Source organism: Caloenas nicobarica, chromosome 1 (genome assembly GCF_036013445.1).
Source record: "Caloenas nicobarica isolate bCalNic1 chromosome 1, bCalNic1.hap1, whole genome shotgun sequence".
NCBI lineage: Eukaryota > Metazoa > Chordata > Aves > Columbiformes > Columbidae > Caloenas > Caloenas nicobarica.
The window spans coordinates 36888356-36913500 of record NC_088245.1 but is presented as its reverse complement, the minus strand read 5'-3'; the positions used below and the strand labels follow the sequence as shown (position 1 = coordinate 36913500).

The 25145-nt window shown below is 42.3% G+C and overlaps 1 protein-coding gene across 3 annotated transcripts in view; it reads right to left on the bottom strand.

Moving 5' to 3' along the window:
- Positions 1-14408: 14408 nt before the first annotated feature.
- TBK1 (TANK binding kinase 1) overlaps positions 14409-25145 on the bottom strand; it is a 30389-nt gene continuing 19652 nt past the window's right edge. For all 3 annotated transcript variants that reach the window (XM_065633361.1, XM_065633371.1, XM_065633380.1), the window contains exons 13-21: positions 23412-23490; positions 22498-22619; positions 22294-22370; positions 21916-21955; positions 19493-19594; positions 19307-19403; positions 18219-18325; positions 17817-17888; positions 14409-17102 (exon numbers count right to left, since the gene is read on the bottom strand). In XM_065633361.1, the coding sequence (XP_065489433.1) occupies positions 17051-17102; positions 17817-17888; positions 18219-18325; positions 19307-19403; positions 19493-19594; positions 21916-21955; positions 22294-22370; positions 22498-22619; positions 23412-23490 (748 nt within the window). In that variant the 3' untranslated portion in view covers positions 14409-17050. The remainder of the gene's footprint in view (positions 17103-17816; positions 17889-18218; positions 18326-19306; positions 19404-19492; positions 19595-21915; positions 21956-22293; positions 22371-22497; positions 22620-23411; positions 23491-25145) is intronic.

The following is a 25145-nucleotide window of genomic DNA, read 5'->3' as shown; positions in this document are numbered from 1 at the left end:
AATCCCCAGGTCATCCTTTGCTCATGTGAGCGGGGCGCTGGAGGAGGGGAGGCAGCGATTGCTGCCCGTGCTGCCGTCCCACCTGCCTGGGACAGGGGGTGAGCAGCTGTCCCCTCCGCCGCGGGGGCAGCCGCCGGCCTCCCGCCCCCCCGGCACGGTGCAGAGGTCAGGCCTCAGCAGGCCTCCGCCGCGGGCAGGAATGGCACCCGCGGGCTCCGTGTTTCTGCTGCCCGCCCCACCGGCTCTCCAGCCACGTGCTGGGACGCCTGGCAAGTCGCCGCCATGGCAGGAGAGGAGAGGAGAGGAGAGCCGGGCGCGACGCGCTGCTCTCACCAGCTGCCCCGCAACCCGCTTTCCACGGGGAGAGCTGTGCACACCAGTTGGAAAGCAAAGGGGTGCTCACGAAACATCCGGCGGTTTAAGACAGGTCACCGTCTGCCCCGACCTACAGAGCTGTGCAGACCAGCTCTGAATGGAGCTACACAACGACCCAGCAGCTGCCTTGCTGTAGCCCTCCTGTGCCCGCTGCCAGAGCTGAGAAAACCGAAAAACAAAACAAAACAACAAATCCTCGCTGTTGCGTAAAATACTCTTAACTGATGAACTGTAAACAACCAGCAGTGTCTGACAGGGAATATTCTCTTGGAGCGTGCTGAGTTTATCTATGTTTTTAAAGCAAAGGCTTTGCTGATAAGCATTTGTAACGGCAACGCAGCAGTGCTGAGATACCATAAAAATGAAGTCTAGCAATGAGGGGAGCACAGGCAGTGGTATTAACATCAACGTGGGGACAAATGCAGCATTTTCTATCCTCAGGGGCAGAAGAGCATCTTCACTCAGTGAAGAGTTACTGCCTTTTCCACTCCTCCCAGCTCTTGAGTAGCAAATGACTGAGATGAGCAAAGGATTTAATTTTCTTTGACTTAAGTGGAACTTCTCCATTTAGTCTGGTTTCAGGAACAAAGGTTCCCACGTACCTGTTCACAGTGGGAACCGTGTGTAGGTGTAGGAAAAGCCCAACAGATTAAGGAATATCTGTGTGCCTACATTAGCAAATGTCCCTATTAGCTGAGCTCAAAATGAGTTTTTGCTTTCTTCGTAGACAATAATGTATTTGGAAAACAAGGTGGTGTCTTTCCAACTTGTCACAGAGCGGCTATGTGACACTACGCTGCATGTCACACCAACAGGCAGAGCTCAGTGTGGAGGACGATTCACAAACGAGTCTTCACAAGGATATTTTCCACATTGATGGAGCTTGAACTACCAGAGAGGGAGGAAGAGACTTCCAGACCTCCATGGATCATCTGCCTTCATTGACTGAGATCTGAAATGGACTAAAAGATTTTAGCAATCCAGAACCAGGTTATGCAAAGAAACACCACATCTAAGCACTGGACAGAACTGAATGTGTGAAACATATTTATCTATAAAATATAAACAAAAGATGTGACGTTCCTTAAATCTTGTTCAACTGTGTGTCAGAGTAAATTTTATCCAAGCAGCCAGAGATGGTCCTGCCTAACTAGTCCTTGGGCTTCAGCACTACTGCATTTGCATGACGCTGTCGAGACATCGTATCACTGATTTCGTACTGAAACATAATTTATAACATCATCATGTGTGATAAAGCCATGCAGTTGCTAGGAAGCTTATAAAGAACACGATACAACTACTAAAAGTAAAGAAACAAAAAACTGCTGCATTCAAGCTTAGTACAGCAAAACTAGCATAATACTTCTGATTTCCAGCTCAGCTGTTCATCCCTCCCTAAGCCAAATAAGTAGCTATATTTGTGAGCTTTCTAAAAAAACTTTTGATTCTCAGCAGCTGCACATACACAAAAAGAAGGGATTAAAAAATAACCAGTGATTTGCAATCTGCAACTTCCAAAACCTTGCCTCCATTTGAAATACGGAAATTGAAGAACTAAAGTATTCAAACTGATGTAAAACACATTTGTTATTAGATTTAATTATCTGTTCCTTTTCAGATAAATAAAGTTAAAATAGAACTGTATAGATACCTTTTTAGCTGTGACACCAAAAGTATTTCATGTTTAATCCTCTGTCATCAAGGTTCCCAATACACTGACCGATAATAAATGTGATATGAAAATAAAGAAAACTGACAGAAAAGGGAAAATGTTGAAAACCTTACACAATGCACTACAGATAACAGTTATGCTAAGAGACAAAAAAGGTCACACAACCCAAACCTTGCTGCACATCCAACTAAACCACTACCAGATCTATACCCCTAGAAACTCCCATCCAACGTTGTTTTCTGCAAAAAATCTTCTAGTCCAGACAAATTCCTATGATTAAAACGCCTTCTTAAGCAAAACAGCATGAAATTTGGATTAATCTCATCCAAAATGCAGAGGAAGCAAACAAACATTGAAGGAGCACGAGCAGTTTCAGCCCCTTTTTATGGGCTACGGAAGCTGCTCTATATGAGCAGGTAGTTGGGCTTGGTCTAATTGAACACAGATGTCTGCAGCTGAGCTGGTTGTCATGGCTCCCTTCACAGTGGAGAAAGACCAGTGCCTCTTGGGCATATTTATTCCCATCTTGCAGTAAAGCTGTAAAATCCATGAGATGAGCTGTGTCCTGCAGAGTTTCTGGAGAAGCCAGGATGCCACCATGGAAAGCAGGTCAGAGGCTGGGAGAGTCTTAGTCCTGCTGGGTGCTGTCTCAGAGCAGGTGTAGGGACAAGAAGTGGTGTCTGGACTCTTCCATGGCACACTGAGCACATCTTACATGGAAATCCCTGAGGTTGTGCAGGTATGTAATCGCCACCAGGGATGGAGGACAGAACTCAAACAGACTGAACCCAGAACAGGCAACCAACACCTGCAGGTCTCGTTTCAGGGCTCCGACATAGACACCCAGAAGTTCTGTCCAAATACAGTGGGATTTTGGTTCATTTTCTTCAGGCCCTAAGTGCTGTTTATTCAAAATAAAGTACATAACACAAATTCAGCCTATCAATCATGTCTCAAGGTCCCCTGAGATTAATTGCTTACTTCTACAGGCTATCTGTTGTGGAATAACTGGATTTCTCCCCTTAAGAAGTAAAGAGTAGGAAGGTTTCTTCTGAGCAAATAGCTCAAATAAAGCACATCCTGGATTTTGAGGAAGAAAAGCACATTTGTTCGCATCTGGTTAGTTCTTACTCCGTTCTACAATATATTACACTGTCACTAAATAGTTTCATACATTGTTATGTGAAAAATAATATATCTTTGTGTATTTTAGCAATATTTCTGCTTGCTTCTTTTCAGCATCATCATTCACATTGTACAGTTGTTTCCTGTTTTGTTTTGAATACTTCAACGTGTACAATTTGTTGTAATTTGCTTTATGTTCTTTTCCAGATGCCGGAAATGTGCAGAGGCAGACAGGACCAGCACAGCACCGTGATGACCATGTGTGAGAGAGGACATGGCTGTGCTGGTCCAGCTGAGCATCAGGAAGATGATAACATGCTACTCCCCGGAGACTGCTGCAGTACTATGCGATGCACTTCGTCATTTTTAATGTAGTTTGATTACAGGCTTACTGTTGAATATTAATTTTAAAAGCTAAATGCAGAGAACAGTAGTGTAGGGTGAAAATAAGAGATTGGTGTTAATTTTAGCTATGAAGTAGATGTTACAGTAGTAGCGGTAAACTTGTGAAAATGATTGAACAGTCTTCAGGAAAGCCACTCTTGTACATACACAGCTATACTTTAGAGTACAGGGAAAATAAAACTCAAGGCTAAAAGTGAAGATACTGAGTTGCCTTGTAACGTGGTTTGACACATAGGATTTGACTCAGTGGATGATAGACCAACTTGCCTGTGGGCTTCGGGTGACTTTGTGCCAAAATTAGTAGACATCTCAGTGAGAGCTTGCACGGAACTAATGCTAAGGGAAATCAGATTGGGCTAGAAAAGCAAAAATATGTGTTAAACATTGCTAAAACAATAAGTTTATTCATTGTAATCTGGTCTGCTAAAGACAAAAGTAGCCTGACTATATTTTAGGGTACAAGAAAGCTGTGAGCATCCTTCTTTAGATCTCTGCATGTTGTATGGATGATGATGATGTGCTGTTTGCACTTGAAGATTAACGAGGGTGCACCTTGTACACTTATTATCCCTTAGACGAGCAGGCTGTTTCTTATTTTAGCTATGGCAGCTACTAGATAATAGAGTAATATTTTGAACTGGCATATAAGAGAAAAACGCACAAAAGAGAGCTTGCAGAGCTTAACTTTCATTGTAGCCCTTTATACTTTCTTCCAAGCTCTTACACTCACTGTCAGGCCATTGTACCCAAGCTACTATACATGACATGCTCTTTCTTTACTGAGCAAAATCAAAAAGGCATTCATCAGTACTCGGTACGGTGTGGAGGAAACAGACACGTCTAGCAGCTCATAAAACCACCAGGCCAGAAACAGCATCATTATTTTCTTTCTGTTGTGCACACCACTGACCTGCATTTAACTGCCTGGATAAAGAGATCTATCCAGTCATGCTGGAGGTTTCTGGTCAGCGCCGTTCAGCAAGGGAAGGAAGACATGACTAGGAGCACTGGACAAGAGCTGAGCTCTAGTGCTGGCTTGGCCAGTGACCTCCCAGCTAACCTTGAAAAAGTCGTTTTAATTCCCAGTGCTTTCATCTGTGTCTGTTTCCCTTGTAGCACTTCAGACCAGTGGCTGTTTCTTCTCGCGCAAGCATACTGTTAAGGACTTAGCATGGCTGGCAGCTCCTATTCCTGACAGCAAATGCAAAAAAACCCTCAATAAAATACTTCAGGAAAAAACAAACAAACAAACCTTAGCAAAGAACTATGTTATCAATTTACCAAAAAATACATTATCCAGTAAAAAAAATCAGTTTTATCTTTTCCCCTTGTGTATTAAAAGCACAGATATTAGCAATATGTGAACAGCATACAATCAACACAACACAGCGTAATTGAAAAGGTACCTGTATTGTTACTCCCCACAATGCCCCAAGCTGTAGCCAAGCAGTGCTGACCACCTGTTGAACTTTGAGTGTGGTAGGACTGTATAAAATGGGCATCAAGATACAGCGAGCTCTGCAAGGATTTCATGTGACAAGGTCAAGTGTCTCCTTGGTTCCCCGCGGCTTTCTCAGCAAGCAGACCACCAGGACCTATCACGCTTGTAAGTAATGGCAATGGTTTTATTGCTAAGAGCTACTTTGCTTTTGTAAACAGATCACTGCTTTGATGTTTTATTACACATCTTGAAGATGTCCTAGGTTCTGAACACTGCCTGCAGAAATACCTGGTTTATCACTTTTTCATTAGCATAATCTTTTCTACTCCCAGCTGTCAAATACCCGTTTGTTCGAAACCAAGACTTACGGCATCTGGCCTCCTTGTGCCCTGTGTGAAATGAAGCACAGGGTGTCTCCTCAGCAAGATGCCCCGGGCAGCAAGGGCTCCTGCCCACTCACCACAGGCTCTGCAGGAGCTCCCTGCAGAGCGGCTCCAAAGCACGGGAGGAAGACAAGCAGGAAAACCTCGCAGCATTTTCAGAGCCTTTCAGTGCTGGCATCTGAATGTGATGGGGTGATGTTTTAATTTGGGTTTTTTTCACTGCTATGCAACCTGAATAACAACTGCTTGTGTTCTCTGTAGTGTCTCAGGGTTGTATGTGAGACACCCAAACTTGAAGGACACTGTAATTAATAATTAATTGTTCATGAGATGGTGAAAGTGAGAATAAAGAAAGAAATGCTCAGAGAAGGAGTAAAAGCCTCCACATACAACAGTGTACGGCTTAGGGGTGGAAGATGGTCCTCACACAGGAAGAGGAATGTCAGCGCCGGGAAAATGGGACCCACAATAACCAAGGAACTGGGTGAGGAGTCACTGTTCTCTGCACACGGGGGTGAAAGGCTCAGCTTTGCAGCAGCGGGAGCCTTGCTGCGGCTGCAGAGACCACAGGAACACCCCGGGAGGTGCAGAGAAACTGAGGAAGCCAGCAGGAGCTATCCTTGAAGAGCGAACTCCACCAAAGCTGCTTCTCGGTCTCCGTTTCCACACCTCTTCCTTCCTCCGTGCACTGGGCACAGCCTCCTCCAGCCCCGCGAGCTGCAGCAAAGGCCTCGCTGGGGCGGCAGCTCCTGCGCCCCTCCAAACCGAAGAGGGAACCCGGGGCGCGCTCCCCCCGCAAAAGCCAAACCCTGTCGCCTGCTGCTGCTCCAACCCCTACCGATTCCGAGAAACTTTGGTACTTTTGGAATTAAAATAAAATAACGAAAAGTTTGAGAACTGAGCGTCACTAACTCTGCAGAAAGAATGGGAAAGGGAAGCAGCCTCCCACCGCTGCTATTTCTTATCCACTCCACAGTTCTCACTTTGATAAAACTTTCAGAAGCTCCTTCAGCCCTGAAGGGTTTTAGTAATTCAAGTCGTAAATCTAGAAGTAGCTTTAGCAACTTAACCCCCTCATTACATGAGATTAAATATGAACACAGTCCTACTGCAGAGATAGCAGACAATGTCTATCCTCATCTTTAAAAACATGAAAAGTATCTTACACAAATTGTTTGTCAAAAAAATATCCTTTTGAAGGAAAAAAACCCCACTAATCCCCGTGTTTGCTCTTTCCATCCACATTTTACCATCATTTCTGTAAAGGGGAATCTACTTCTTTACCATTCCTGCTAACTAGGATGCATTTAGATAACACACCTTGATTTGTTCTAAGGGGATAAGTGGCTTGGGTTTTTTGTTTGGGTTTTGTTTGTTTTTACACATACTTTAAAAGCCCTGTAGTAAGAGAGCTGTGTCACATATTAAATGTAACACGTCTGTTCTTCAGCTGCACTAAACCAGGAGTCAGCTACTGAATATCCAAACCCAATGTCCAAAACACCCATTAAAAACGAAATGAGGGACCCCACCAAAGGCTACCCTGCACTTCCAAAATACCCATTTCAGAGGCCCTTAAACTGCTTTACAGAGGAAGGCTGCCCAGAAAAAGAAGGTCTGAAAAACATGCAAAATGATGTAGCAGTGATTCGGTGAACAAAGCTGAAACGACTGCCCGGTAGATCTGAGAGGAAGAGGATATTTGGAATCCTATCTGTTCCCATGGGCTCCTGCCCCTCTGCAGAGCACCTTGCAACCAGAGAGGCTTCTGTGCCAGGCCAGGGGTGTCTGCCTGTGCACAGGTCACACTACACCAGGTAATGTTACAGGCGTAATGCCGCAGGCATAGAAAGTAACACTGCAAGCAAGGAGGAAACAGGCTGACGGACACGACTTCCAACTAGCATTTAAAGGATAAGCACTGACCTGATCCCCGATTGCACCTTTATAAAGGACTCCAATCATCAGAAATCTGACAGAAATATTCTATTTTTCCCTTTAGAAGGCAACTTTTTAGAGGCAACTTAACAAATACTTGTAAGTCTCCATTTGCTTTGCAAGGTCCTTACAGTATTACAGTGTCTTCCCACAGAGCCCCACCAGCCTTGCCACGAAAACCCAATACATACACAAACACATCTGTTGTTGCATGGGCAACATACAGTTGGTAAGAGTAATAAATATCAGTTCATCAAGGTCATGCTTTTAACAATAGCATCCATGAATTCCCAATCATGTCCCATCACTAAAACTGGAAAGGAACAACCTGTTTTTCATGGTACCTCTAAATACCATCTCCCTAAATATCTTCAGAAAATTTGAAGCAAAAGTCATGTAGGACCTATAATTTCTCTATAATCTCTTAAATGAAAAAAAACTTTGGAAAAGGTCTAGCGACATTTCTGTTTGGTTCAATGAAAAAGTGCATCAGAAATGAAAGTGTCAAAATGCAAGGTAAAAGAAAAGTTTTAGCAACGAGCTAGGAAGTCCGGAACAAGTAGCGCACAAAATAATTCCTTTTACACCCCCGCCACCTATGTACACCCAGTCTGTTGGCCAGACTGTAGGGAAAGTAAACCTGTTCAGAAATAGTATTCCAAAACCTGACATCGTAGATTTTCATCTAAAAGCATGAGAAATGCTTCATTTTTCAAAAGCCAAATGATATAATGACACAATATAACAACTCCAGGGATGCTACACTACGTAATGCTACACATCATGAATTCATCGATATGATAGAAGAAACTGATAGTTATCACTCCTGAGCACTCTCAGATTGGAAGAAAAATCAAATGCTAGAAAAGAAAACCCACTCTTTACGTCATTTTACTGCACAGCATCACCAGGTTTTTACCACAAACAACAGAGGTGAAAAGGTGAATGGCAGAGCAAGTCTGGACTGCTAAACAAATTAAGTCTCTCTTGAAAAGGAATCCAAAACAACAGCAAGAGCTCACATACTACAAAGCATCTTTTTCAGAGGTATTTCTTTACACTTGGCTTTCTTCCTGGGCTGAGGTCGAGAACTATTCATTTTTTTTAGCAGAATCCTGAAAACAAATTTGCAAATTACAAACAAAAATCTCACAAAAGGCAGAAAGAGCTTCTCGCAGTAGCGCTTTATTCACTCCAGTGATCCCACCTCACTTCATGGTGTTTACCAAGGAGCGTACAAAAGACGACCACAGCCCCACTGTGAAATGACAAAAGTGCAGCCTCTGCTGAAGCTCAGCTCAGGCATCTTCTCCATCCCTGTGGGGATGGCAGGACAGAGACACTCCAGGAAACCTCTGCACCCATAAAGACATTACAGATTTTTCTGTTAGACAGAAAAGTCTGCACCTAAATACTTTAAAATTACTCCTTTGATTGTGCCTTTTGACTACTTGCCTATCCTAGAGGGAATTTCTCATGCCTTTTAATTCTTATCAGCAAATTCAGCACCTGTGACTCTGATCTTGTCGGAGGGCAACAAGCCAGTGAAGAACTGACTTCAGCCAACACTCAAACAGGACAATTTAAATAAATATAATATCTATGTCTTTGTGACTCAGAATCATCACGACAATTAGGCATGGAGCTCCCTCTTTATCCGCAGTGGAGTATCTGGAAGATGCTGTTGCATCTTGCTTTTAGATGGCTTAAGATGAAAGCTCCCACCACTTGTGGCCTCTGGAAAAACAGAGTTACTCGGGAACCCTTCAGCACTGTCACAAATCGCCAGGCAGCTTAAAATCTTAGAAAGGTACTTGCAATTGCAACTTCAGTTGCAAGTTCTGCTTCACAAGTGGGTATCCAAAGGGGACTGTAGCATTTTCAGCAGAGGCCACCGCAGTGGCCACAAACCCAGCTGTAGCCCTGGAAGTATCTGCTGCAGCTTTCAAGGCCAGTTCAGACACACTTCCTAAAGCACACATTGAGCACAGCTGTGTCTGCTGGCTTTCCAAAGCAGGGCACATCTTTTTCTTCTGTGTTTGCTTCCTCAGAGAAGAGCCCGTGACTAAGGGTGCAGACTGAGGTCTGGCCACAGAGCAGATTCAGCAGCTCTGAGCTGTGAGGGCAGCCGGACACATGTTCCTCCACACCCCTGAGCTGTCCTGGCACACCCACAGCTTTTGTTGCCCTCAGCCAGCTTTTCAGCCAGATCTGTTCATCAGTCTGGCTCGCTGGTGCCCCTGCAAACCGGGAAAGAAGACAGGTTCTTGCAGCAATACTTCTGCGCTTTGGCTGTTACTTCCTTTCATCTCCATGCCACTTTACAGCTTGTAAATATTATATTCATACTAGGTCATAAATGTTGAATGCCTCCTCTGCTACTTAAACAGCAATTTAAGAGAGCAGCTTGAAGTACTATGCCTCATAAAAATGGAGCTTGTCATGGAGGAGAAGGAAAAACATTGTAAGCTGTAATCATTCTGAGAAAACATCGCTGGAAGATATATAATCCAACATGACACTTGAAGCTTTTGCTACAGAACATTTGATCATAAAAGAAAAAATATTCTTTTTAAGGTCTATTTTCATATCAGTGCATTATACATCCTGTCAGAACAAACAGTGCATTAACTTAGATGATAAATAAAAAATATTTTCTTTTCACAGCCGAAGTATTTCCATTCCAAGAGTGACTGTAAAAATAGAGCTCCTCAAAGTGAGTGTAACTGTGAGAACATATAACAGAAATTTTATATCTCAGCAAAGGACAGTATGAGGTTTTTACATCTCCTTAAGCCAGAACAAAGCAATAGGAAAAGACTGACCTTTCTGTCCCACCTTCGTTTTCGAATATCATCTGTTAAACAAAGGCTCAGTGACATAAATCAAAAGCAAACCACACACCTCAACTGTTACTTCACTCGGCATAGCACCAGATTGTCCCAAGAAGTGCAGCAAGATGGCAGCTGTGGCCGAGGAGCAGCCGGAGGAGTGAGCGCGCCTGTGGGGTTCTGTGCTGAAACCACTCTCATGTTCACCATGAAACCCAGCGATGTGGCCAAATGGTTTTCCAACCACGGGATGGCAAATGGGGACTTTTCGCCAGTACTAGATTATATATGTTCTCCCACCATAAAGAACAGGAGCTAGCAGGTGAATAAAATCACTGCATTTTAGAGTGTAGCAGCAGTAATGAAAGGGCTGAAAGGCTGAAAAGTTGTTTTCTATGCAGGGAAAGGAAAATGTATCCTTGTCTACTGCAAGCCAGAGAGCTGAAGGACATGTGAGTGGTGTGTACATGGTGTGTACATGGGACATGCGATACTCCAAGACACAGCCTCCTCCTACCTGAAGGACCAGGTAGGGCAGAAGACTGCACAGTTTTTGCCAGGGGTGGGAGCCCAATAGAGCCCTTCAGAGCAGGACTACCTACACTTCCCTATAAGATGTATCATCTTCCCACTGAGTGGGGGTGGAGTGCTTTTCTCTGGATCACGCAGCACCGATGCTACACCATCATCCCATGCTACGCTGTCACCCCATGCTACACTGTCACCCCATGCTGTACTGTCACCCCAGCTGTACGGCACAAAGGGCTCGGCTCATGGCACCCAGTCGGCAGCCCCCAATGCTCCAACGCTCCATGTGGGGAAACCCAGGTTCCTGTTGGGGCCGGGTAAGGAACACGTTCCAGAGACCCTGATGCAGATCGGGAGACACTCGACGTGGCCCCCTAAGCCTCGCAACCCTCAGTTTTGTGAGACCCGGGATCTCCCAGCTGCCCCGAACCCGGCTCCGTCGAGGCAGCGCGGCCCCGCCGCCCGTTCCCCGCGCCGGGCGCTCACCTGCGCAGCGCAGCCCCTGCGAGAGGACGAAGCGGCAGCAGAGGTCGCACCACGTTCCCGCCGCCGCCGGCCCGAAGCGGTGCGGTGGCTCCGGCGGCGGCGCCGCCTCGAAGATGGTGCGGACGTGGCGGGGCCGCGGCGGTGCCGGGCGGCGGCGGCCGCCGTACGCCGGGCCCGGGACGCCGGCGGGCGCGTCTGGCTGCGGGCACATCGCCCGCAGCGCCCGGCCCCGCGGCGGCTTCCCCCGCCTGTCGCCCGGGGCCGCCGCCATGCGGAGCGGGGTGCGCCGGCCGCTGGCTGCCTGTCCCCGCCGAGCGGCCGGGGCGGGCGGCGGTTGACGCCTCACGCTCATGACACCCGCGGAGCGAAGGGAGCGGGGAGGCGGCGGAGGGTGGGGGGCGCCGCACCGCGTCCTCCTCCGACCTGGCGGCCGCCGCTCGGCTCGGCTCGGCTCGGCTCGGCGCCGCCGCGGGGAGGGTGCGGGCCGGGGAGCGCGGCGTGGCCGCCGCCTCCCGCAGCGCCGCTCTGCCGCAGCCTCGCTCCCCGGGTCCGTTCACCACCGAACGTCTCGGGGAGGAACAGCCGCAGCCGGGGGCTCTGAAACGCTCCCGGTCTGCCGGCCCCGCTGCCGCCGCCGCGGAAAGCGGTCGGTGTAACCAGCAGTTTCACCTGCCGTTTTCGAGGAATTCGCTAATAACGTGTATTACAAACGGAAGATTTGAAGGGTTTCCAGGAGGTACGTTTTACGGCCGTAGATAATTAAGCCCTAGTAATACACCGCTTGTGGCGACTGTGTTGTTTTGGGTTTTTTCCCAAGCTGTAATTTCCACGGGAAGCGTTTCAGGGCGTCGTTGCCTTTCCCGGCAGGTGGGAGCCGTGACCGACACCGGCCCTGCCGGGAGCGTGGGCAGAGGCGAGCGCAGGGCGGTCCCGTCCCGGTCCCGTCCCGGTCCCGTCCCGCCGAGCGCTCCCCCGAGCGCAGCCTCTCCTTCTGGAGCGAGCTGGCAGCAAGTCACGGCATCGTAAGCGAGGCAAAGCCCGGATCTATCAAACCTACAGCTTCAGAAAACGTTGTCAGTGAGCTTACTCGTACGTTTGACTGTCACGTCTCCCAGCTGTTAGAAACACCGTCTGTCTTAATGCAACCTCGCGCAGATTTTAAGCGGTATGAAGTGGGATGTATCCCAGCTCTAAGGCATTTTCAGGGTGTGGAGATACAGGATTTATGAACAATTCGTCTGAACATTCACGCGGGAAAGAAAGTGAAAAAAAATGAAGTATTTTCACCTGGTTTCTTTAAAGGTTGTAAACTGCTGCTGTCTGCTTAAATCTGAAACCGCTGCAGGGCTCCCATGGCCGTCACTGAGGGAGCAGCAGCACGGTTGAGCCAGCGTCATCTTTCACTGTGAGTTAGCAAATGTGCCTGCCAAGCCAGGCCCGGGGCTTACGGAGCAGGTGCCAAGCTCGGCTCTCCTGGCACAGCGCGGGGCTGCGTGGATGCACCTGCTCACGACCAGCTCTGCCATCACTAACAGACCCCACACTGTGCAGTGTAAATGTACTTGAGGGTGCTGAAGCAACCCTCACGCTGGCACAGGGCGAGCTGGCGAGGGCTGGTGATGCACTTGCAGGTTCCGATTTAAATGCCCTCCCTAAGTTCCGTAAAGCAGCTCATCCAGGAAACATTTCCCATAGTCAGGCAGCGGTGACAGAGCCTGTACCTTGATGGGAGGGTGTGGAAGCCCAGGTAGTCACAGCCTTCACTGGACACTCACATAACTTTTCAGGAGCAGAATACAGCAGTATGGCCCACTCGTCACACACCAGCAGCTCTGCCTGTTGCTGTCAGTCTTCCTTGTCAATAGGAAGCGAAGTTCTTCAGAAGATGTGCATCTACAAGCACGACTACTGCTGGCTGGGCTTGTACCAGTGTCAAAAATAGTAAACTCTCCTGAGGGATCCTACCCCTACTGCATTTTTTTGTGATCAATGGAACAAATAACAACAACAACAAAGCTGCTTAGAGCACAGAAAATTAAAAGGTCATGCAGCCCTGCCAATGGAAGAATCAGCCACAACAGCACCCAGCAGTTAACCTGCTCCTAAAACCCCTCTGTAAGCAATCCTGGTCAGTTCCCAGAACAATCTGTTCTGGCACTTGACTCTCTTTACTGTTAGATTTTTCCAAACTCAGAGTCTGGACTGTTTTGTTTCATGCACTACAGTTGATATTCATAATCTCTAATCCTTCCGCTACAGATGCGGTGGTGAACGCTGATATTCTCTAACAGCCTTTAGCTGAGCAAAGACTTTTGCTCCCCCTTTCCTCCAATCTTCTTTCTGCCAACTTCCATTATTCCCAGTCCCCCTCAGGTGAGTTTTCCAGACTCTAGCCATTCTTTTTTTCTTCCCTAATTAATCTCGAGGTAGCCAGTAATTTTTTTTTTTTTTAATTTTATTTTTTATGGGCAAACCAGTTTAAAAGTGCTCATCTTTGTGCTGGACACAGTTAAACCACACTTTCCTCTGTACAGCCCGGGGTGGGCATCCCTCTTGCTGATTTCCAGGTCCCTGGCTGGAAGCCCTCACCCTTTTAGCTAGCCAGAGCAACAGCCATGCCCTCTCTGGATGGGATTTCACAGTAACAGCAGGCTATGCAACTTAGTAATGTGCTTAGTAATAGTCGTTCTTTAATTTTAGCCAAACAAGTTTATGCAACTGCACTTTATTCCACATCTTCCCTCTTTTAGGCTTTGTGCTTAAAAAAAAAAAATCCCCAAAGTAAACTTTTCTATTCAGCCTTGTTAATCCTTGCCGTAGTACTATATCCAAAATTATTCTACAATTAGCACTTCTACAGTGATTAACTAAAACAGCACTGATTGAGCTCCACCAGTGGACTGTTCCACAGACACCAGGGACTAGGAATTTTGCCAGTTACAGAGAACTCCTTTTGCTCAGAGCACGTTATCAGCAGAGTGGTTAAAATAAGTAAAAAGGATTAGCGGCTCTACCATATCGCCTACGCTAGTGATTTCACTATATGGGACACGTTTTCTGGAGAGCTGACTAATGCAAGCTAAGCTGCAATTTGATACTTTAGGTTTCAGGCTCTATATTGTACTTATGAGGAAATAAAAAGTATAAGGTAATACTGAAATTAACAGAAAGTGAAATTATGGAAGGACACAGAAGTAAGTACACACTGTACAGTCAGTGGTTGATGATGTATTTATGTCATTAAGTCATTCACTCATGCATTTTCACAATACATATGAGGACAGGTTTGTTCAAGTAAAAGATTATTAATATACTAAGCTAAACCCCTGAAAACAGTAAACTAGCTTCAGGAGGAAGAACCAGATATTACTTTCTATTACTTCTTTTGGCAAGTCAGTAGCATGACTGATAGTATCAGGACACTTAGTTTGAGCCAAAAATTGATAATACCATACACTACACTTCGATGTGAAAAGTATATTTGCTTCATAAGAACATAATCAGCAGATTATGAACTGATTGCTTCAAGTTTCTTAGCTACTGCTTAGTTAAAATTGCTTTAGGAAAAGAAATTTTAACAAGATGAAGGCTACTGATGTATTTAGCAACACTAAAACCAGCAATGTTTAAAATGAAGAGAAAATATAACAGAAAACATTTTCAAACGTAAAAGAATGCCGCACATACTTCAATATACAGACTATATTGTTACTACAATTATCTTTCTTTTTCAGACTGCTTCAGTATGAAGTTGAAAATTATATATTCCAACTAACACTTGATTTCTTTCAAAATTAAGAAAGTTTGAAACAAAGTGTTACAGACATAATCTTGGAGAAAAATACAATTTATGCACAGTTTGAGAGCCCAACTCTTTTAACACTTAGGCATATGTTTTACTGACACTCAGTGATACTGTGGACGTGAATGAACAAATGTACAAGCAGGCATTAAAACATTCCAGTTAGACATGATTCCAGTATTTTAAAACAAACAGTTAAGAATGCCACGGCTATCCATGCAAAAACACGTAACAAACTGTTGCACTCCTTTTGCATAGCTAGAGTTTTTTGGGAGACAAAGCTTGCAAAGTAAGAAGCTGCTCACATGGATGTAAAAATATCTGAATTCCCTTTTAGTATTTGATTCTCACCAAGAACACTGGAAAGCAGGTCTCGGACATCGAGGCAGTGAATTTCCTCTTCTTCTAACAATAAAAGAATCAACTATAAATTTCATAAGCTTCTATTCAAGTTTTTTTTTGTTTGGTTGGTTTTTGTTTTGGGTTTGTTTTGGTTTGGTTTTTTTTGTTTTGTTTTGTTTTTAATGGAAATATTTTGTATTCTGACCTGGACAGATAAGCAGGGAAAAAGCATCACAAAACTATCAGGTGCTGTCACAGGGTACCACTGTTTAGTTTATACTTATATGTTTCACCATTAAGTATGGAAAATTCTAAATATAGTTGGTCCAGCTCTTCTTACAGATGTAATACAGCCACTAGAAGTGCTGCTGGACACCACTGAACATCCATGGCCATGTTTCCTCAAGGAAAGAATGAGGTCTACAATTATTTGTGTGCTCTTCATCTGAAACAAATAAGTACACCTGTAGTATCCAAACCAAGTGAGGGATGTTTTCTGAGATTTTGTTTGTTTTCCTCTTTATCCTCTCCTACATATTTTGGAGCAGACTCTCTAATTCTGCAACTCTGCAACCCAGTCATGTAGTACTGAAAGTAATAACCACTGATACTGGGAAATAAATATATAGCGTTACTAATATTTTCCCCCAAAGTTTAATATCTCAGTTGTAAGTCAGCACTGGGTGTGGTGCCTTTTCAAGATCTAGACTGGTAACTTATTTTTCCAATGTTCAGTCACCACTGAGGCTGGTGCTCAGGGACATGGTTTAGTGCCAGAGTTGGGTTATGGTTGGACTCGATCATCTTGAGGGTTTCTTCCAACCAAAATGTTTCTATGATTCTACCTGGTCTACTGACTGCCCACAAATTCTCCTAATGCTGATTTCTAGCCTTCTAAAAAAATTATTCCTGAAAACAGGATTCTGAAAAAGCTATTTTACTTTAAGAACCTGCTTCTCTTGTGGTGAGCAACAAGATTTCAGAGAAATTCTGAAAATGCTGTACTCTAGAAAAAAAAAAGGAATTTTTACATTCAGTCTGACAAACTGGAGTGCAAAACTTCCATATACAGAGCAGTCAAATCATTACAGACAACATGGCACCAAATATGGAGAAGAACTTAAGAAAATATTGTGAATTTGTTTTCTGAAGTAGAAGTGGACTAACAGTTTGGATGTGAAGGAAAGAGAAATGCATTTCCACTCGGTCCTATCTGCGCTTTTAGCCCCTATTCCCACTTATTTAAAAAGATCTTGAAAACAATCGTCATGTTCTGTGATTATCAGAGTCATTCCGCTGGACTCCAAAATAACAGTGGTGGTTAAAGGAAACTCAAAACACCTTTTAAAGACTATTGATAATATTTAGAGTTCTGCACATCCTCTTGCAATAAAGACTAAATTTCATTCTGAAAAAAAGGGGCAATATTCAAAGCAAACAAATGTCAATTTCATCAATGACACTTTTGCCTTTAGGACTTCATCAGAGATCCTTCCAACAGGCTAAATTCCCTGCCAGGAGTAATTCTATCCTAACATTGACCAAAAAAAGATATATATTTCTTTTATATTTACATATTATACATATTTACATTTTTAATATTACATTTGCAGAGGGGAAAAAAAAACCCTGGATACAGATTTATTATCTGCCTTTGTAAGTCCTACAAGTTATTTTTTCCCTTTGGAAAAATTTACAAGTCCTCTTCAGGTCCTTTGAAAGCTAGATACAGTCCACGTTCCGCAGGCCACCATCCTTAGTCAAAGCACCAAATCTAAAATGAAAAAACAATCTATTCTTAGGTGACCGACTAGATTATAGAATAAATCTTTAATTTGTTATAATTTAGTTATGGGTTCTTCCTTTCTCTTGCCACATGCCAACACAGGCATTTTTATTTAACCTTTGTATGTGAAAAGAAGATAGAAGAGAGGATATTATGCTCCCAGTATGGGACTGGGAACAGAACAAAACTAATTCAGCTTGAAGCTACGCTCAGTTCTACCAGCAATTTACCCTGAAGCTTTCAGAGATAATTATTTTAATATATTTTATCAACATGAGAAAAAAAGCAAAGTCAGTATGTATGTGATAGTGACAATACCCTCTCAGGATTGTAAGAAATCTGTTGACCTCTTCACTTTATTTAAGCAATCTGAAAACTGCAAAACTCGTTCATTCGGATTGGTATAATTCCACAGTCGTTAAAAATTATGTCTAAAAACAAGGAGTTAAAAGACACCACTGGATTGCTACAAAAGTATTGTGCTTAATTCAGAATTAATCTGTCTGTGCAACAGATATTTTTATTAGCTAAACATAAGTAACATGAAACAACAATGCCACGGCTGCAGTGTCAGAATGATCTTACAGTAATGTTTCAAGCTTTTGAATACTTTTTTGTTTTGTTACACCAACTGGGTCTACAAAATGTACCAAATTAAGCCTGTTCCTAGTATCAGCCCAAACAGGGAAAACAATTGCTTGCCTTTCCAAAATGTGATTGTTCTCAGCCAGCTCTTTAACAACCCCTTCCATTTCTTCCTTTAGTTTCTTCATGCTGTAGTAACAAGAAGCGCAAGAAAGGTTACGATTTTTATAGGGACAATTACCTGCTATGATCACTCACCACCACAAAGCTTTCAGCAACTCGTCATTACATAAAAAACAAGGGACAGATAACAGGCTGGTTATTTACTAAAAGTGACAGATGATATATCAGTGGTGTCCCTTACTCGCTTATCCATACTACCACTTTAGCAATATGAAGTTTTTTCTGCAATACAAAATTCTTGGTCTTAAAACAGCAATCAGAGTCAACATTTTTTTTTTCAATTCACCTCCATAACAGGTACAGTATACTACACCAATCCAATTAAGAAATTCTTACCCAAGAGTCATTTCCACTAATGTGTTTGAACTTGGATAAACTGTATTCAACGTATGTTTCATCCCACTGGAAGATGCAAACATTTTCTGTGGCAGAGCATCTTGTAACTGTAATAGATAAAAAGGAAATGTAGGTTACAGTATAAGTTGTCATATGTATCTTGATGTCCACCTTAAATCCTTTAAATTCTCCATTGCTATGATGCCTCATAAAATCATTACAGTAGTACAGTGGCTGATATTCCTCAAGTTGAGATTGTCATGGCAAGTTTTGTATTGACACTACCTAGAGCTCCCTGATTTGTTCCATCTTCTTAACTGTCTTATAATGTCATACCAAACTCTCAAAAGGAAGATTATCTGTTATGTTTGTAGATATCCTAATGCAATAGGATCCTAATCAATAACTGACTTCGGTAGTGCTACTAAAATACAAGCAAATAACAACTAAAATGCTGCTCTCCACTGTTCCCTAATTACTTTTACATCTGCCAGGTGCTTTTCTTCTATTTATATTTCCTTTATAAAGAATAATAGTTTTACTGCAGTTTTGGTAAGCTTGCGTCCTGCAGAGCCACTGCCCAAATTTTAACAAAAGACTTTTGTTCATGTCACCAGCAGCATTAGTTTAGCATGTACCCTTAAGCATGTATCCCCTAATCTTGAATAGGGGAGTAGTGTTTTTATGCTTTGTAAGAGTATTAAGGTAATCCTCCAGGTACTCAGATACCATTACGGTAACAGTCACATAGAACACTTCTCAACCCACATCCATTTGCACAGATTTTTTGGGGGGAACACTAACACTACCAACCCCCCATCCTCTCCCTCAAAAACACCCCCAAACGACAACAAAAAAAACAACCCCCAAATCGAGTCAGGATTCAGAAAAATCAAACCATTCCCTATGCCACTCCAACATCAGCAATGAAGCTACTATAGACCAAATACAAATAAATCAATGCAGCCCTATATTTTAATACAACTGCATTAATGTAAGACTCACTATAAACCACAGTACTGATATTAAACAACATGGAATAGTCTTTTATCTATGCAAACACTTTACATAATTTTGAAGCGCTCTACCTCATTTATATAATCCTGGTATTTGGATACCTCTTCTTCAATATCAAAACACTGGTTGGTGAGAGCCAGTAACTGCTTCCTTATGTGAAGCATTTTCCTAAAAGAAAATAAGTTTTCTTTTAAGAGCTTCCTTTTATAAAGTGGTGCAGTGAACATTACCAAATACTAAAGAAATCAATAGCTTGCCTTGTCCAGTCCTCAGCCTTGTCCAAAAACGTTTCATACTTGCTGACACATTCATCTTTGAATAGAGTTATGGCTTTTGTTGCGTGCAAATACAGCTTCTGCCTGCAACACAGAAACAACCGGAATACTGTTATATTGCTTTCAAAACCCCATTCCTCTAATTTACTTTCTGAAACTTGAAGAACACTTATGTGGACTTAAAATCCCTTCAGCCAACTTTATTCATGCTGTTATAAGGCATGAGTAATCAACACACTGCATGAACTGACAGTTTATGTTTCAAAAACATTCCCTAGCAGGGAAAAAAAAAAAATATTTGAAGCATTTAGTTGCAATTATTTGTATACAAACAAATGGTCAAATGTATTCTCTGAGCCAGTATTTATCTGAGCAAGTACATTTAAGGAAAAGGGATTCTAAATGGAAAGGACAAAAATCCTTATTATTTCTTATTTGTCTTCTGCACACACTTTGAACTCCCAGCATATACAAATAATCCTTTGTACTGAGTAATACACATGCAAGAGAAAAACTGCATTTTTGTGTCAGCCTAAATTTACAATAGTAGAAAAAAGAAAGCAGATATGGAGATAAGGACAGGGAAACAAACCAAACCCCGATTCTGGTCAGTGTTGCAGACTGTAATCCCAGTGTAACTACCTCACCATGCTGTGCATTGCACCAGAAAGTGAAACTAAGGGGTATTGGGACACTATTGTCTAACATCTGCTTCTGGTATCTCATTAAGTCTTGCATGATAGCTATTGGTTAATCCAGTTCTGGCTGGAGTTTAGCTGGATTGTCATCAGGCATACATAATGTATCATTCACCCAGAAAAAAAATAATCTGAATTGAGTGCTGCTCCCTTGTCTATCTAGTGGTAAATATTACAAAGGCCAGTCTCTGTTGCTAATGGCACAATGTTCTTAACACAAATGACTGCCATTTCTCTCTGTGACCAATCTAGTAAAAGAAGATGCAGTTAGGATCTCAAAGATACCTGAACAATTCCGAGGAGACACTTGTGGTAGGAAACATACCAGTACTCAAAACCATGAAAGTGAAGCCTATTTATTTAGTCACATATTAATGCAAGGGCACAGTTTACATAGTAGAAAAAGCCCTAAAATTTCTTTAGTCTGCCCAAGGTAGTGCAGTTTTAAAATGAGCTGTTGATTGCATCCCAGTGTTTGCCTGTTTTACAACTATATCCTTAAGAACATATGGCTGGAAATTATTACTCGCATTATCTCTCACATTAAGTCCATTCCCTTGCTACTGCAGGGCAATGATGTGTCCAAGTCTCCCTCAGTGTATCCAGATCTGTCTTACAGGTTTCCTGCCCCTACTGTCCTTTATCTTGGGGCAATCTCCCCTCTGCTTGGCAGTTATCCCATTTATCTTTCACTATGGGAAAACCAAGTGGCATGGTTGCGAGAACACCAGCGCCTTCTGCACATCAGCTTTCTAGCTGTAACTGTCAGTGAAGCCACACTAGTGGTAGCAACAGCAAGAATTTTTAGAAAATGACAGAAGCAGGGTCTAAATTCATATAGCACTCAGCAAAGTATAGGGGACCACTCAACTGACCAGCCACTAGGAAAACAATTACTTAAACATAAGCATCTAGCATCATTTGAGATGCACAGAGAGACCCTGCCCTGCTTCTGCCTACCCAGAAAGGTGTAGGCTTCCCATTTGTCTTGTGTCCTACCTCCCAGCCTCAGAGCATGTCTCAGACACCTCAGGACAACTTAAACAGTAGCAGACATCTGCATATGAGGAACTGAACTGATTCTGAGACCAGTACAGCAGCATGAGCAGAGCAGCTGTTCACAGTTGCTCAAGAGTTACTCAGTAGGGTCGGCAGAGCCTAATGGCTGTCCAGATATCCAGGTTACACACAGACACTCAATGTGGCCACCTCTTGTAAGTGACAGTTTTAAACAGGCATGGAGAACTGCATTAAAATTTATTTTTTGTGCTATATTGCCCAGAAGATTAAATAAGTCTAGAATTTCATTCAGCTAGCCCATATTTTATTCATCTGTAGAAAATTATCTCCATTTTAGTTACAAAGTCACTTTACTCTTACTGAGGGCTTTTCCAACCTAAAAAAAAAACAGGAAAAAAAAAAGTGCTTCCTGCAAGACAATTACACCTAGATAGCAAACAGGTATTTCTCATCTACATTTAGAAGGTCTGTCAAGTGAAGTAACTCAGTTGCCAGAAAGCACCCTATTACCATATGCTGGCACTGCTATGTATTTAGGATATTTAGAGGAAATTTTTTAAAAAGCAATCCTAATGAGGTTATAATGTACAAGAAAAAAAAAAAATCAACAGAAGAGGTTATTGGCAAGAGCACCTGAAGGACCTGAAAGCAATCATGGTATTCCCCAAGGGTAACATCAACACTTACTTGTCAAACTTGTGAATTTGTTCTTCATTATAAGGAAGCCCTAGGATCAGAGCAGATGACAGACATTACCAGTTTAATTCTTTTAGTTGTATTTATGTAAAACTCCACTAAATTTACTCATTTTCTATATGGTTTCCTTCTCCTATCTTGATAGGGAAAAGTGGTCATTTACTTTTTTTTTTTCTCCCCTTCAGTCTTGCAATTCAAATTTATGAGATTAATAGTGGCATTTCATTCATATGGGCAGTATCTCACTAAGAAAGACCTACAGATGTATTCACTGTTGCTGACTAACTCTCCATTCCTACCACAGATATCCTAGTGGAACAAGGACTGACCTGTCCTTTATCTAAAAAGTGAATCAAATAAGTTACTTACTTCGTTCTGCTTTGTCTTTTTTGAACTGATAATAAATATCTGTGATGGAACATAGCAGCACCTGCAGCCTTTCTGGACTAGAGTGACAAAAGGAAGAAAATGAGATATTTTTATATATAAACTTAAGAAGCCATTAAGGAGTTTTATGAACTACAACTCATGTAGAATTCAATACATATTAAAACAATTAATACAGTTACTCACTTTCTGTCTTTCGGGTGCATGCCTTCCTGATTTGCCCAGGTGTCAGTCAGTAAACCACCAGGAGAAAGTTTGGTTTTGATGTCTTGAAGACTAGTTTCTATTGTGCCCTGAGAGCTGGAGAGCTACGTAAGAGCAAGAAAGTTCAGTCTTACCACTGGGTGAAGTAAAAAATTAGTGAGGATGAAAACAGACTGAGCACGTTAATACTACAGACTCATTTGTTCCACTGACCTTCATTAAAGAAATATGTCTAATTATCTGCCTAGGCTTTGCTAAAAGTAGATAAAACACAGCTCTATAAAAGAAAGAATCATCTTTGATGCTGGAATTTCTGTTAGTTTTTAGTATTTAGTTTTAGTATTTACTTCCACATTTGTTCTCTTGGTTTGTTAAGAATTCATATAATGAATACCCACATAAATCATACCTTTCCTTCAAAATAAAAATGCACTAATAATCTTTTACTTTTAGAGTGGAGAACTTTAGGACACTCAGGACACCAGTGTGTAAAGTTACTTTCAATTTCTCCTTACTTGTCTGGAAAGATCATTCTGAAGTGTGTGTCTGTATCAGTTTAGAAAGCCAATGAAATAGTTCAATAGTCTTTAAGGAAAGGGAAAAAATCTACAAAGTAAAATATGTTTCACAGTTATAATTTTTGGCTTGAGTATCACAGAAAATGAGACTGCATTTTCAGGAACTGATTATTTTCACCACCCTGGGCTAATACAAGGATTCACTCTGTTTTAAGAAAGATATCCACATCTCAGTATGGGCATTTTAACAACCTTTGGCGGTCTAGAAATGACTTCGAAAATTCAGAGTTGTTCACAGATAAACCTGTGTTATCGTGTATCCGGTGTTTTCTTTAGAAACAGCATTTTGAGAATGACACAAGTTTGTAAGATACTTACACGCAACAGTTTTGTGTGTATCTCTGAAATTTCATCCACTTCTGGTGCTTCCAAGTTGATCTGTATCAAATTCTCATATCTGACCAAAAAAAAAAAAAAAAGCACGCACACTTAAAAAAGAAAATTGACAAGAAGTGAATAGACTCAAAATATTCCTTGAATCTAGAGATTAACAATAACTACCTTTTCTTTTATATAAAATACTGTCTCTGTCAAGCAGCAACCACGAAACACTGACAACCTTAAGTGGCCATTAATAATGGAAACATTTTAGTCATGAACACGAAGTCCTTGATTTTTTTTTCTATATTTGAACTGTTAAAAAGAAGTTTGAAACTTCCATTCCTGACTTCTTTTTTCTGTTCTCATCATTTGTCCTTGACAGGTTGTGGAAAACTACTTTCTCTCATCAATTTTAAAAGGTTACCAAACTAAAGTTACTTGAAGTAGTCAACGCCACACAACAAACTAATATTCCAGTGCACCAAAATGCTCTTCTGTGGAAACTTCTTGGAAAGGCTGAGTTACTAAAACCTTAGGTTGGTTGAGTTACCAGAACCTTAAAGGCTGAGTTTGTAGCACCATCTGTTCATATTGATACTTTCCATACGACCATAGCTCAAAGTGCCAAATAAATCATTCGGGACGATATTTTTCCTGCTGAGTCTCAGGCACATTTTATTTTTAAAAACACTATCAAAACCAGCTCAGCTGCTTTCAAAAAAAAAATACATACTTTGCTCAGGTTCGGTACTTTGTTTACCTTTTCAACTAAAAGCTTTGCATTGTCATGCTTTAAAGCATCCTTGATGCTTTATACCACACAGATATACTGTTATCTTGCTAGTTATCAACTTTGCTACAGTTTCACTGTTGTTGGTTTTTTGTTTTGGTTTGGTTTTTAAAACAAGTACCTTAAAGCCCAGGGGTGTCAGTTTGCACATGTCTGGCACACACAGGGCAACTCTGACAAATCCTTGGGTATCCACAGTCACTACATAGAAGCTGTTCAATTCACTTATGCATAGCAGCCCAACATGGCTTAAGTTTACTCTTAAGTCTACCCTGCAAACCCAATGGCTCTACACTTCTGCTTTAATCACCTTGTGGGCATCTACATTTTCAGAGCAGCCTGGAAGAAAGTTCAGAGAATCCTAAGACCAAGACAGCATTTGGAGGAGACTGGCAGTAGGTTGAATAGTAAAACAACTACCCATAGGAGAATCCTATGAAGAGCTGGGGTTTAAAGTTTGTATCCGACTGCTAACATACCTTAAAGAAAGAGATAACACTAGTTTGTGGAAAGACTGAACAAAACACCACAAGGACGCTTTAATTTGACTGAGAATTGGACATCGAGTGGGACTCGGAGGTGAAACAAAGATCGGGAGAGAGGAAAAAAAAATGAAATTTGGGAGGAGAATTCAACAGTGCAATCCCACCTCCTACAGACAGCACTTGACTGAAAAAGGTAGAGCAGAAAAGTCTGACCACTGGAAAACATTTGCTTCCTTGGACTGGAAGACAAGAGAAATAAGCACCTTCTGCCATCTTTGAAACTTGCGAGTCTCCTACGTTAACAGGTAACAATTCTTTAGTTGCTCCTTATTATAAATTTTGTCAGTTTTAAATAAAGCACTCTAAAAAACTTTCTACTCTATGTCCATATGGGCAACAGTGAGATTCTGTGACACAGACCTCTGCTCTTTGAATCAACCAAAATAGACAAAAGTA